Source organism: Myzus persicae, unplaced genomic scaffold (genome assembly GCF_001856785.1).
Source record: "Myzus persicae strain clone G006 unplaced genomic scaffold, MPER_G0061.0, whole genome shotgun sequence".
In the NCBI taxonomy this organism is placed as follows: Eukaryota; Metazoa; Arthropoda; class Insecta; order Hemiptera; family Aphididae; genus Myzus; species Myzus persicae.
Genome location: NW_019104034.1, coordinates 165,621 through 179,778, shown reverse-complemented (window position 1 = coordinate 179,778; position 14,158 = coordinate 165,621). Strand labels below are relative to the sequence as shown.

The following is a 14,158-nucleotide window of genomic DNA, read 5'->3' as shown; positions in this document are numbered from 1 at the left end:
ATTTGCTGGTGGCTTATCTCCACCTAACATGCGACCACGGTTATATTTTCGACGACCGGCGAAGCGGGCTTCGTCTATTTGAATGGGGTTGACATATGTGCCAAGCATTTTTATTTTTTTTTTTTAATTACATATGATACATGTAACAACACTCACAAAGAAAATGTTACGAGAGTGGCAATTCATATTTCTAAATGTCCAAAAGTGCTAGAATCAATGATCCAACAAAACGATCACCGATTGGTATAACTTGTGTCGTGAAGTGTGCACTGCTGTAATTAAAAAAAAAAAATAAAAATGCTTGGCACATATGTCAACCCCATTCAAATAGACGAAGCCCGCTTCGCCGGTCGTCGAAAATATAACCGTGGTCGCATGTTAGGTGGAGATAAGCCACCAGCAAATACGGATGAGGGGGCACAGGTCGAAAACAACCGCAACCATGGTGCCAGGGTTGATGGACCGTGGGCTTTCGGTCTTAAGCAGGTATTTTTACGTAGAACGCCGTGACAAGGATACTCTTTTACCTATTATTAAAAGGGAATGTGAAGGTGGTTCCGTCATTCACTCAGATGAGTGGCCCTCATACCGATATTTAACATCAGAAGGGTTCATTCATGAAACTGTTAATCATCAAGAAAATTATGTTGAGCCCTTAACAGATGCGCACACACAGGGTGTTGAAAGATCGTGGTTGGATGCAAAAATATCCATACTGAAGAAAAAGAGAGGCGTACCTATCCATATGCTTCAGTCACATTTGGATCAGTATTGCTGGAAGATGTGGCGAAAAAGTCAACCAGATTTGTTCATTGCATTTTTAGAAGATATGCGGGAGACATATATAATGAAAACGACGACTAAAATAAGGAAACTTATATTATTTGGATGAATTTTATATTTTATATTTTTTATTTTATTTTATATTATTTATATTTTATATTTCATACTTCCAAAAATAGCTGGTAGAACGCACGCTACACTCGCTAGTGTGCGACGGACTAGACATCCAGCTATACGCAAAGTAGAAGGAAGTAGAAGATTAAATATACAATTTCTAGTATTGTAGGTTAGTATTGTACTAGAAATTGTATATTTAATCTTCTACTTTCTTCTACTTTGCGTATAGCTGGATGTCTAGTCCGTCGCACTCCATATTTCTACAGACCAATGATTTTAAGTTGGCCGTCTTCACCAACTTAAAACAGTCTTCTCCGCCGAACGTATATGGCACCCACGAGTCCAACGATGTGAGGTTGTTCGTCAATATCGCATTTATTATGTAGCTATTTGTCAAGACTTCGGCCGTGGATAAAACTTGGGAACTGGTTCCTTCCGCCAGCATGCCGGTCAAGAACTCTACTTTTTCGACCGTCTGGTAGAGTTCTAACAAGGGAATGGCGGTGTCCGAGTTTCTGGTCATTTCGACGATGCTTTTATAAGCTTTTAGCCCTAATCGCCTTCTGTAGCTGTTGAATCCCTGTAAGCAGTGTTCCCTCGACAGCGTAATTAGCGCCTTTGTCATTGATTCCGTTGGAGCTCCATCGTTGTGTGCTGTGACCCCACCCATTTTGGAATTCACCATAAATTCCATAGCGTTTTGTAATCCACCTTCCAAAACTTGTCTACAAGTATAGACAAACCGTACCGTGTTATACGCGTGTGGTGATTAATATATGTTTATCTCATTAAAGTCGCTTTTTTTTCTGAAACTAGATTGGAATCTGTTCTAGTCCCTTTTCCCTAGAGTCCCTTTATAGTTCGATGTTATACTAGTTGATGAGTTCATAATATTATTGTTTAAAACGTATTATATCATAACGTGTTCTTTAAAAACATACTATATTTTGCATTAGTTCAACGACGCTTTATGTTTTTAATTTATGGATGTGGCAATATTGTGCAGGTACAGTACCTACCCCCGAATAAAAAGCTACCTATATAAGACTGCATAGGACCTCAAGTTCGACGGCCAAAGCCAGCTGATGTGGGTGGCGTCTATATACTTGTCATACTTAAACTAAATATTTAAGGGTGACGATAGTAGCTGGGTTTTTCAGTATTTCGCAATTATACTAATACAATTTGAAATTACATAGACCAGCAAGCTGTTCTCTTTTAAATAAAAAAAATAATTAACGAAATCCGACTATCTTACATGTCGTGAGAGTTTTTCCTCAAAGACATATTTTAGTTTACTAAAAACGCACCAACCTGAGGCTCTTAACTTAAATCATTTATCCGTGTTGGAACTGTGCATGAAAATAGCTTATAATAACCTATGCTATCCGTAAGGGTCAAAATGTGTAGTTAAATGGTTTTTAAATTTTATAATTAAGTTTTAGACTGACCTCGTGTTGCTAAAGTGCATCAAACTTGTTGAATTATATATCAAGTTTTCTGGCAGACTTGATACTGCCATCGTCAAATATAATTCAATAGGCGTGCCAAGACCACGGATGCTTTCCATTCGATGGTGGTAAACTTCCGGTCTGAGTTTCACATTTAGGATTTCGTTCATCATGATGGTCATCATTTGACCGGTTACAATATTCCTGGCCGTAGTGTAGAGCTCTTCGTCTGTCCACGCCGGTGACTTCTGTGACAACTCGTCGCACACTCGGTTGTGCTCACGCACCCAAATAGTAGACATCACGAACAGCATTGGACTCGCGCTCAACATATCTGCCCGTTTGAAAATCCGGGCGATCGTTCTGCTGAGCTATTTTTCACAAATAGTCCATCAATAATTGAAAGCGCATTACAAAATAACATTTTTGAATAAAATGTATTTTGATCTTTATTGTTTTTTAATTTATTTATTTTTATGAACAACAGCATACAAAAAATATTTTTTCCGATCACTTCGATGTAATGAAATCAAATTTCAGATGTAGGTACAGTTAATTTGTTTATGTATAAATAGTAAAATTAGGGAATTAGCAGTATTATAGTAAAACAAACATTTTTCTGTGTGTCTGCGCTTGTATTGTAACTCCGTCTATCTAAACATTAGAAACACTAGTAGGTGATATAAACTTTTATCAAAACATTTTATACAGTAATGAATTGAAATTATTTAAAAAACAAAAATATTTTCAAAAGCGTTTTTAATATAGTATTATAATGAACGCTTAAATTAATGATCGACCCGCATAATAATAATATAATAATTGCAGCTATTCTATACATAGGTACCTACTACCAACTAACAAAAATTCGATTTAAATCTGAAAAAAATATTTTTAAAAACCGGTACTCACCCACGAACCATCGTTTGAAATGCTTTTCTTCCAAGCCTTTGAGAATACGCTTGAGCGCAGTTCGAACACCTGATTTGGTGCATAAAGGTCGGAATTAAATTCCAGTGTCTTGAGCTTACCGCCGGATAACGATCTCATCGATCTCTCCGACACAGCATCACTGCCGTACAATTGCGAAGCCGTTACCTATATATGTTTGGACAATATAATTATTATTCAATAAATTTAATTTTAATTATTATTATTCAGTGGTAGATACGGTATATTATATCGTTTTAAACGCGCACGCGGCATATACAATAATAATATTATTATTGTAATTTTTATTACACAAACCGTCAAATTGGAATTCACGTCGAAAAATTGCAGAACGAAATATTGATAGAAAGCGTTGAAAAGTAAATTTCTGTTTTTACGATCCGGTACGAACTGACCAGGTTTCCGTTTGAAGATGTCGTTGTACAACGTTTTCAGCTGGGGCAAACTCTCTGAAAAAAATTATAAGCTTTTAAATTTCCTTTTAACCTATTGAGTGTTAATAACTGGTCGTTCGAATACGACCATATAGAATTTGTCGGCGACAGACAATACGCAGTTTTTACTTCGCGTGCCCATGCGAATATTATAGATATATTCAAATACAATATTATCAAAATAATACGTAGTGGGATATAAATATTTACCGTCATTCTTACAACATTTCAGTGGACGTGCAGGAGGCAATATTCTCCCCGCGTATCCATTATCGTAGTCGGCATCAATCCTCACATACTCTAATCTTTTCACTGCGCTTTGATGGACTAAACAAATATATATATATATATTATATATACATCACGTGCTATTATTGTAACTACTAAGATTATATAACATGTAATTCCTGTATATGTACTTAATACTGAAATAATTTTTAAAATATATTTTAGCTTATTAACTTATAGATCTTCAATCTTGTTTATTTTACATTATCTATGCATTAAAAGTTTAAAAAAATATGTTTATTTACATTGTGAGTTCGTCAGAATAAAATGGACACATTTCCTAAATTAATGATTGCAGTAAACCCTAGTTTCGGAAAATAACCAATATGAACACCATAGAATGATTTTCCTAATTATAATATTATGTTTAAAAATTATATCGAGTACTTACCACTATTAAAGTTCGTCTTTAATTCAGATTGTTAAAATATAATATATCATAGCATATTGTAATTATACTATTACCTAATTATTATAATTTCGAGGGCGCCCACATAATATATAATCTATACATAGATACAGTATTATTTTAATGTCGTTTTTGTTAATATTTATTTATGATATTATTAATATGAATTTATAATAATTAATAATAAGTATATATTAGATTATATGCAGTGAAACCTCTGAAAATTTGTTACATACATTTTGTCTTCACCTAGAAAGTATGTAGTTTGTTTCAAAAAATTGCTATTTGGGGGATGTCTGTTAGAGAAGGTTTCACTGTTTTAAATTAATATTGACTTAACTTATCTGTAATTGCTTTAAATACTTACAAGCATAAACGGTTTCCAGCTGGAGTGCCGAAGTTAATGGAAAAATGCTCCACCACATTGTCGGTCTGCCTCTACTCACGTCAGTGTTTTCAAGGCGAAACAACCATACTACAAATGACATAAACGACGTGGGTTTCTCTGCGATTTGAAAAAAATTTTAATTTTAATCCTTACCTAAATGTATAATAATATAATATAAAAAACAAACGCACCTGCAGTCGGCATCATTAAATCATGCTCTTGGCCGCACGTCGCATGCATCTTGCAGTAGTCGAGATATTGTTCATGGATAACTCTGGCTTTATCTACAACGTGGTACAGTATAAAGTTATAATATAAATAATGATAACAATACGATTGGGGCGTGGAAAGGACCCAATGAAATGGATGGCCAAACTATTATCAAGCCAATAGATAGAACTTGCTAGTTAGTGATTATATTGAATTATAAGGGGAAATTTATTCAGGCAAATCAAATAATGTGTTTTAAAAAAAGCTAGAAGATGGCAGTAAAAATATTGTACACTACTAATAAGGTCCGTCTCCTTGGGTTGGGAAAACTCACCTATACGATCACATTCCAAGTACAGTGTCACCAACAATAGTATAAAAAACACGATGAATGTCCCAATACACGAGTTCACTGAAAACAAAGATACGTATTAATTTTTACATAATATTAAGACGGAGGCAACATTTTAGTGGGTCCACGAGTCGGTATCGTGACATTTTATATACCCTATCATTAATCCATATCATTCAGAGTATGTCAGCTAACTTTCGGTTTTTCTCTCTGATCCGCGCGCAACACAACAAATCTACGTCCAACCCCAAAACAGTGTGGTTACTTTTAATATTGGAGCGAATTCGCCAATTTTCAAACCTTAAGTTACGAAGAACACCTGTGTCCCTACGACGTTCGTTATATTACGATATTTTGATTACCATACAATTTACGAATATGCATAAATTATTACGATTGTAAAACAAGCTTTCAAATTGTGAAAAACATTAAATATCGTTAACAATTCTACGCATAGGTTAATGTTCTTGGCTTAAATCTATTCGTAGGTAAATTTGGGGTAATTTAAGTTAAAAACACGGGTTTAGTTCTGCTAAACATAAACTTTCTATGTTTAAAATGGGTTAGAGAAAGAAAACAAATGGTGCCCTAACATCCCCCCCTGATTCACGGCGAGGACCCGAGTCCACGGTTTTGGCTGGATATTATATTCGTGATCAGATCTATTCGCGTGTAGACCGTCGGCGGGAGTCGAGACTTATTAAAGGTGCGCAGTGATGTCTTTAGGGGGGAGGGTTCAGGGCCAAGGCCCCAGGCCTCTTGTTTTTTTATCACATCCCGCGTTCACACACGGCGGATACAATACTTCGCTGGTGCAAATGGGTGGCGTTTAAAACTTCCGTGTTATTAAATCACGGCGAGCCCACGGTCGTAGCTAAATACATCTATTATATGCTAGCAAGCGGACATTATTTGCAAGCAGTCTTCTTTCGTTCACTCGACCGACATTCGCGCACCTGTAGCTGTATCGCCAAATATTTCCAGAAAATATTATATTTAAATGTTCAATTGGTACTTACTGAAAGCCTGTAACTTGCGGTTAAAACGCTTGACGAAAACATGAACCATGATGAGACTGTATGTAAACAATAATTGATCGACTGATCAGAAAGTTGAAGCAAATATTAAATTAGAATTGATTCTAATACAATAAACTAACAAGAAAATAGTAATGCAACAGTACGATATATTATAGCGAATATATGTAACGTCTGTTCATTAAACTAGTGAAAATACGACTGATTCTAAATTATTCGAAGAACTAACAATGAAATTCGTAAGCAATCCGTTGTCCAGTAACAAAATATAATAATAAATTAATATGTTAGTATATATATGCTGGCTGAATTGGCCAGCATATATTTTTGAGACCCAAATTAATTGTTTTCAAGTACACCATTTATTTTTAAGTAGCGTGCTTGAAATTATAACAAATGTATGATGTTTACTGTTTAGTAATATTTATATTAATATATTATTATAATAAAATATAAATTTATTAAAAGAAAATTTTGACTTCAAACATGGCCGCATATTCATCACATAATAATATTGCTGTATTTATCTAATATCATTTTTAATTATATACATTATCACGCATAGAGTAATATAAAGAGGCCGTTACATATAACTTCTGTATTCTAGTAGTGAAGCCAAATGTTCGGTCGTTGACACTTATCGAGGGTCCAACTACGCTCTCTCTGTCCGCTGGAGATACCTACGAGTAGTTTGGGGGTCTTACATATCCAAGGGACGACGTAATATTAATATGCATGCAGAAAAATTTTTAAAATCATATAGTTACCAAAATAAAACAATTAATAAATTATTCATTCAAACAATAGTTCTTTCTCATTTTATGAATAATAGTTCAATATTCAGTTCTTTAAATAACCATAGCATAGATAGCAATAGTTCATTATCTGACCACTTAACACATATAATTAAATCAATATCATCAACATACATGAGCTTGAAAATAAAATATTCTATTAAATCCCATAATAAAACACCCTCTTTTCGTATGTGGTACAATTTTTTTTTTTTTTTTTTTATTTATCGAAAAGAAAGAAATACATAAATTATTTTTATAGATAATATTTTCGATTATCTATCTCCTTTAAGCAAAGCTTGTGTTGGAGATAGAGAGTTATTAAATTATGTAATATAATTATTAATAAAAGAAATTATACTAAATTAAATTAAGATTTTAAATACATATAAAACTAAATAAACAAATATCAATATACATTTTTCTAGAAATTGTACATGAAAAAAACAAAACTATAAAATAACATTATATTCANCAAATGTATGATGTTTACTGTTTAGTAATATTTATATTAATATATTATTATAATAAAATATAAATTTATTAAAAGAAAATTTTGACTTCAAATATGGCCGCATATTCATCACATAATAATATTGCTGTATTTATCTAATATCATTTTTAATTATATACATTTTCATTTTATATCAATTATAAGCCCAGAACAGCACATTTCAATGTGCATAGTATGCTATTGGAGTGTTATAGACAAATTACAGTGTATAATATTTCCAAAATGTTTTTCACAAAAATCTAGAAGTCAACAATTTTTTTAATAACACAGAGAAAACGAGTATGTTTATCAGTTACTGTCGAGTATCGATTGTGAATAAGGAGTGGTAAGGATTGCCCGGAAAATAGATGAGCTCCGTGAATGAAGGTGTGTTGTATTATAATATGTGTATACCGTATATTAAATAATAGGTATAATATGGCTTTAAAACTATATTGAAATAAAAATGGCATCAAAGATATGCTTGGTATAAATGGGCTTTGTATAAAAATATATTTTTGATTCAATCCAAATAAATGAGAATTATTATTATTACGAGCTATATGAGCATATTATGAGCTGTTGTTATAAGCGTTTAATACATACAGGTATAAGTTAAAAAGATATAATAATATTAGTAATTAGAAATGTTAGCACTACATATTAACTAGGTTAAGCTAGTAAACAATCATTTGTAGTAGGTAAAGTAATATAATTTTAAGCATAGTCAGTATAAGTATAATGTAACTAGATTAAACTTAATAATAATATTACCTATAGGGCTTCTATATTTCAGGAATATGTAAAAACAGAAAGGGGGTTAGTGGTGGTGATCGTGTGGCTCGATTACCATCAGACACAAGCGTTTATTAAAAGATGCTTAGAATATTATTTGTTTCTTCTTTTTGTGTGCGTCGAAGTGATCGGCGTATACGACACAGCATAGACATAATACATTGATATCTAGTAGCTTATAATTAAGAAAAATGACTACCTTGTTGAGTTCGCATAAAGAACAACTTTCAACCCTCTGCCAATTTGCCTCCAAGTTGCAACATACTAATGACTCCAAGTTGGTGGACTTGACTAAGTCGAAAAATTTGTCTCCTTCGAACGTTTATCCAGTTTCCACAAGAGTTCGTTATTGAGGTTATTATTGGTTAAAATGCCGTTTACGATAAAACTATTCGTCATGACTCATGACTGTGACAGTGTGATAATGGGTAAGGTTCCGCTTCTCTTTGCTTCTGAAAGCACGCCTGTCAACAATTCCACATGGTCGACAGTCTACTACAGATTTCTTAACTTAAAGGCGATTTTTCAATCCATGGTCAATTGGTGAAAACTATTACTCAGATTGAATATTATGTATTTTTTTAACGATATAAAACATTAAGCATTAATTGGTTCGAATCATAGTTTTGGAAATTTGTTATTTTGAAAAAAAAACCCGGTTTTATGTATATAGGCGTTGAGCGTATACCTCGTCGCGTAGGTAACTTATGAATTAAATACGAATTCAATGATAAATAATTGTGTACCAAAGTCATACTTTTGTTCTTTCATTCTATTGCCTATTAAAAAAAAAAAAAAACAATATAAGAACATCCTTTTACGAGGAATCGTTATTATAAGCATGAATATATTTTTTTTTATCAACATTTCAACTTTTCAGATGCTCATAAAAAATATTTGTAAAATTACGCTCAACTTATTTTTTTTATCCAGCATAACATCTTACGAGGAACCTTGAATTAAATTTTCAAATCTTGAGTATCTATAACTTATCTGTTAAAACCATTTTAACTCCATCATAGAAACGTACTAATACCAGGTTATGCAGGTACTTTATTTGTACAATGTACACAGCTGAATACAGCTACTAGGAGACATTGTCATAAACCTTTTTTACTTTCCATAATCCGTTTTAAGTAGGCATACAATATAATGTATCATATTATATAAGAACATATTGCATTGTTGCGTTGTGAAATAGAATACGTTACGAAAAAAAATGTACCTACAAAACGTACAGAAATACCTTAATAATTAATATACAGTATAATAGTATATAATATTATTATAACAATAATAACATACCTTTTACAAAAATATTCAGCTCCGTCCGCTTGTTGTGGATGAAAAAAACCTATAAGCATTCGGCACCTGCTCCTCCGACGTACGAAACAAGGGGGGCGTCGTAAAATGTGTCAACATATCAGAACCCGACCTATCTGGTTTTGAATTCGAAACGATCTCAGACGCACGTACACCTATAATATTTCCAAATGATAATAATATGTACAACATTCACGACTTACACACCCTCCTACGCTGTAAAATAATATTATATTTATTTAACGGGTACTGTGAGCCTTTTGATTACTTACATGAATCATGCGATGTACAACATTAATCGAGTAGCGTATATTGACAACAACTCATCACACAATATCGAGAGTCTATTAGAAAGCAAGGATCCGCATAGGCACATGTAATCAATCGCCTAACCGAAGTCTCTAGAAGTTGTCAGTGGATGAGTGAGCAATATAAAAAAGGATGATACCTAGTCAAAGAAAAAAACACTGATACACCTTAAAAGTTTAAACATACATGGAGACAAAGACGGTACTGCAGAATCCACTGTATGACCTTTAACAGTATTTTTGGGAATGCAATATCCAATATTAACGCCAACGCTCGGTATTAGCTGGAACTACTTCCATGCAAGGGTGCACAATATAATCATAAGACTTTTTAAGGCGCACAGGAAATGCACAGGAAATTACTGGCAAACCTATATTTTATATATTGTGATATATTTTAATATTTAAAATTCTAATTTTTGGAAATTTTAAATACGCTTGAAGACCATATTTTTGAAACTTGAGTTGTTTTGTGCAACTAAAGGATGATCCTGTGACATTGCAAACATCTGTTTTTTTAAATAGAAATGAATCCTCATTTTTCACTTATAATTATTTAGCAGATATTTTTTTGAGAATTTTGATGTAATCAACATTCAAGTGAGAAACTTTTGAGTTATATAACTTAGTGTACCTACTGATGATAATACCAAGTCTACAGTGATGGGTCTAGTGGTGTACTATAGCTATGGGGGTCAAGTAATTTATATCTATCAATATAAATAATTTGTAAAAACAATCTCAAACTATAACAAAGTATAATTCCATTTAATACTACATTTAAATTATATTTTTTTTAAACCAATTTTAAAGATTACCTAATCATTACCCTTGATTTAAACATTTTGATACATAACTCAGAAACTACTCATTAGAATTTTGATTTAGATGCATCCAAATTATCAAAAAAAAACCATCCTATACACTCTTTAAGTATAGTTCAACAAATATCAGAAATTAGAAAATAATATAGTCAAAGGTATTATAAAAATTTAAAAATCAGAATTTGAATCAAAAATATTAAAGAAAAAATGGGAGCGAGCACGCTTAAAAATGTACCCTGTGTATGATCTATATTCGAAATTGTACGATTTAGTATACAATTTATATAACTCGACTATAACACTGTTAACTACCTGGACGTACATTTACTCGGCGGGTTGTTTATAATAATAAATAATGAGCTACAGCTACAGTTCGGTTTTTTGCGAACCGGCGATGAAAATAATCGTTTGCAAGACATTGAGATTCGCTTGACAAAGTGCTAATTATTTCGCTCTCATCGCCTCCGCCGAACCGACATACACTGCGGTGGGTATGGTGGGGTACCTATGGTCGAGGCGTGGGTCTCATTCCGTACATAATAATAAATAATAATAATAATAATAATAATAATGATAAAAATATAATATGCAATTACCGTTGGATTCGTATTAATCATTGTAATAATATAAAAGCCCGCTGCCGGTAACGTACCGACAAGCATTTCGACATAAGTTTTCGATTTAACGAATTCAGTAATGATGCGGTATAATTATAATACGACGTGTAATCGCTCACCGCGCGATCGGTTTAGATCTCTATATTAATTTATACTGATATTATCGTGACCGATGACTATGTATAACAAATTAATAATTATATTATCACGTTATTTTTTTTTCTAAGTCTTAGAATATTACATTCACGGCGTAATTTTTCTCCACCTAATATTTATGCTATGCCACCCCTCCACGTCACGCGGTTTCGACAAAGTACTTAGGTATTTTAACGTTAACAATAATCCATTTAGAAAAAAAAATGACTTACCTGAGCAATTATTCGAAATCCTGAGACCCGGCGAAGAAGCGTACATCAAAGTTTAACATTTTTTTGAGTATGCCAGAATTATATAACTAAATTTCATTTACCAAAATATCAAAAAAATATTATTTATTTAAAAAAAAAAGAAAATATGTTATTAAATAACTGGGGGCAGGGGACATGTAACATTTGCATATTTGTTTTGCGCAGTCACGAAGATAGCTGAGTATAAAACAAATATGTTTCATGCTTTCGCAAAGTTTGTTTTGACATTTTATTTTGCATATAAATGCATATTTTGAGTTTTTATTTTATTTTTATGGTGCATTTCTTTGATTCTTTATTTTTAGAGACATATTTGAACTTAATTAATAATTTTATCAATTCATTCTACGCTGACATTTGGTCACATAATACAACCAAAATATAAAGTATTTTTGATTGTTGTCGTATAATATGATTCTTAAATGAGCGCACGTTTTTCCTAGAAATCTGATCATTTTATAATTTATATAAATTAAAAAAGTTACAATAAAATGTAGTACTTCAAATTTTAACATTTGGAACATACTAATATTATTGCCGTTACAACATATTGGTCCATAAAAAAAATAATCCATTTTACAATGTTATTTTTAAGTTTAGAGTGAAATGACTCATGGTAAAATTATAAAAAGGTAAGATTATTAGCTACGGCATTTCGTTAGGATATATCATTGATATTATTTTTAATATATTTTTAATTTTTTTATTTTCAATAGACAAAAAATGTACCTAAAGTTTAAAAATTTTCATAACTTGCTTCTTAATACCCATATCAATAAAAACCTCCGAGATGCTCTGTATTATAATAACCTCAGTTTTTTTAAATTTTATAGGAGGTCAATTCACTCTAATTTTGGGAATAACTGAAGAAGATATATTATTGTGAACGTAAAATTGTTCATGTTGTATTAAATAATCGTTTGTGAGACGGAAACAACTCATCCAGGTGTGGCGTCCTCCAAAGTGAATTAAAATTTAAAACACAACATTTATTGTAAAGATATAATATAATAATACCTATTACCTATACATTATAAGTTTCAACGTAAAGGTATAATGTAAAATATATATATACTTATATATTACATACACGACGAAAGGACGACACGTCATCGTAAAATTCGACCATAAAACCCTAAGAGCTCCACTGACGTCAAATAGGACGAGACATAAAAAACGAATTACGAAGATGTACTAAGACCTGTGTATGCGTGCGGCTGGAGTGACAGATAGATATACACAAAAACCCGCGGCGTTTCGTTCAACGTAAAAGATCTGGTCCGAAAACTATATAAAATATAAACTACCTGGCTGTGTGTCAACCCGATCCACTGGCACTGTAGAGTTCAGTGGATCATAACAAGATTTTAATGGTTAAAAAACTCATCTAAACGTTTAAAGACTCGAAAATTGTTGTTGTTTAATCGATCTACAGTCATGCGCTGATTAGAAACACGCGAGGGAACGACGACGATACATTAAAACAAGGAGGAACCTTCGCCGATCTCCCACGACGAAAACATAAAATAAAATAAAATAAAACAATATTAGATAACGGAGTTACTGCCAGGTAAATAGCTCGATTGGTATTTTTTATGTTTAGATGATAATTAATAATTAATAATAATACAAAGTTTGAAAAAACCGTTTCAGATATGCATATTATATTATATATATATATTTATTTTAATGGTTTTTTACAACCTTCGAAAGCGGCCTTAAGTGTTTGATGTTTCCATATAGCACCTATTAACGCTATAATAATAATAATAATAATAATAATTAAAGGAGGGCAAGTAAATGGAAATAATAAAGTTAAGTGAACACACGAGATCGTTAAGTCAGAAGTTAATAGTTGACAACAATTTAATAATAAATTAATTCGATCAGTTTAAATTTAATGGCTTAATGGCTTTTTATTAGATTTCTTATATTAGTACATAGATTACACAAAGAGTATTTTGTGTATTGTGTTCATCTATAAAAAGTATTATTTTAAAAAGAAACAATAGAAATTATGTATTATTATTATTTATTACTCTTGTATTTAAATATTACTTTATTTTTATTTAAAACTGTTTATACAGTTATTCATGCATAAAAACATTAAAACCAAAAACTTCCAATACATTACAATATTTTTACCTGATAAATTATTTAAAAAAAAGCTAAGTTAA

At 31.8% G+C, this 14,158-nt stretch overlaps 1 protein-coding gene across 1 annotated transcript; it reads right to left on the bottom strand.

Moving 5' to 3' along the window:
• Positions 1–1,114: 1,114 nt before the first annotated feature.
• On the bottom strand, positions 1,115–6,451 carry LOC111037852 (prostaglandin G/H synthase 2-like). Its single transcript, XM_022320652.1, has 9 exons — positions 6,403–6,451; positions 5,366–5,443; positions 5,013–5,105; positions 4,801–4,938; positions 3,947–4,063; positions 3,600–3,751; positions 3,264–3,449; positions 2,352–2,722; positions 1,115–1,625 (listed from the first exon to the last, which is right to left on the bottom strand). Exons 1-9 carry the CDS (start codon positions 6,449–6,451, stop codon positions 1,115–1,117), a joined length of 1,695 nt encoding a protein of 564 aa, XP_022176344.1.
• Between the last annotated feature and the right edge of the window lie 7,707 nt (positions 6,452–14,158).

What these genes read in the sequence shown, in the direction of transcription:
- LOC111037852 (XM_022320652.1), bottom strand. Translation starts at nt 6,451, where the DNA reads ATGGTTCATGTTTTCGTCAAGCGTTTTAACCGCAAGTTACAGGCTTTC. An exon ending in TTTAATGATGCCGACTGCAG is followed by an intron (nt 4,939 to 5,012) that starts GTGCGTTTGTTT and finishes TTCAAATCGCAG; the next exon opens with AGAAACCCACGTCGTTTATG. An exon ending in GCTGGAAACCGTTTATGCTT is followed by an intron (nt 4,064 to 4,800) that starts GTAAGTATTTAA and finishes ATATTTGTTTAG; the next exon opens with TCCATCAAAGCGCAGTGAAA.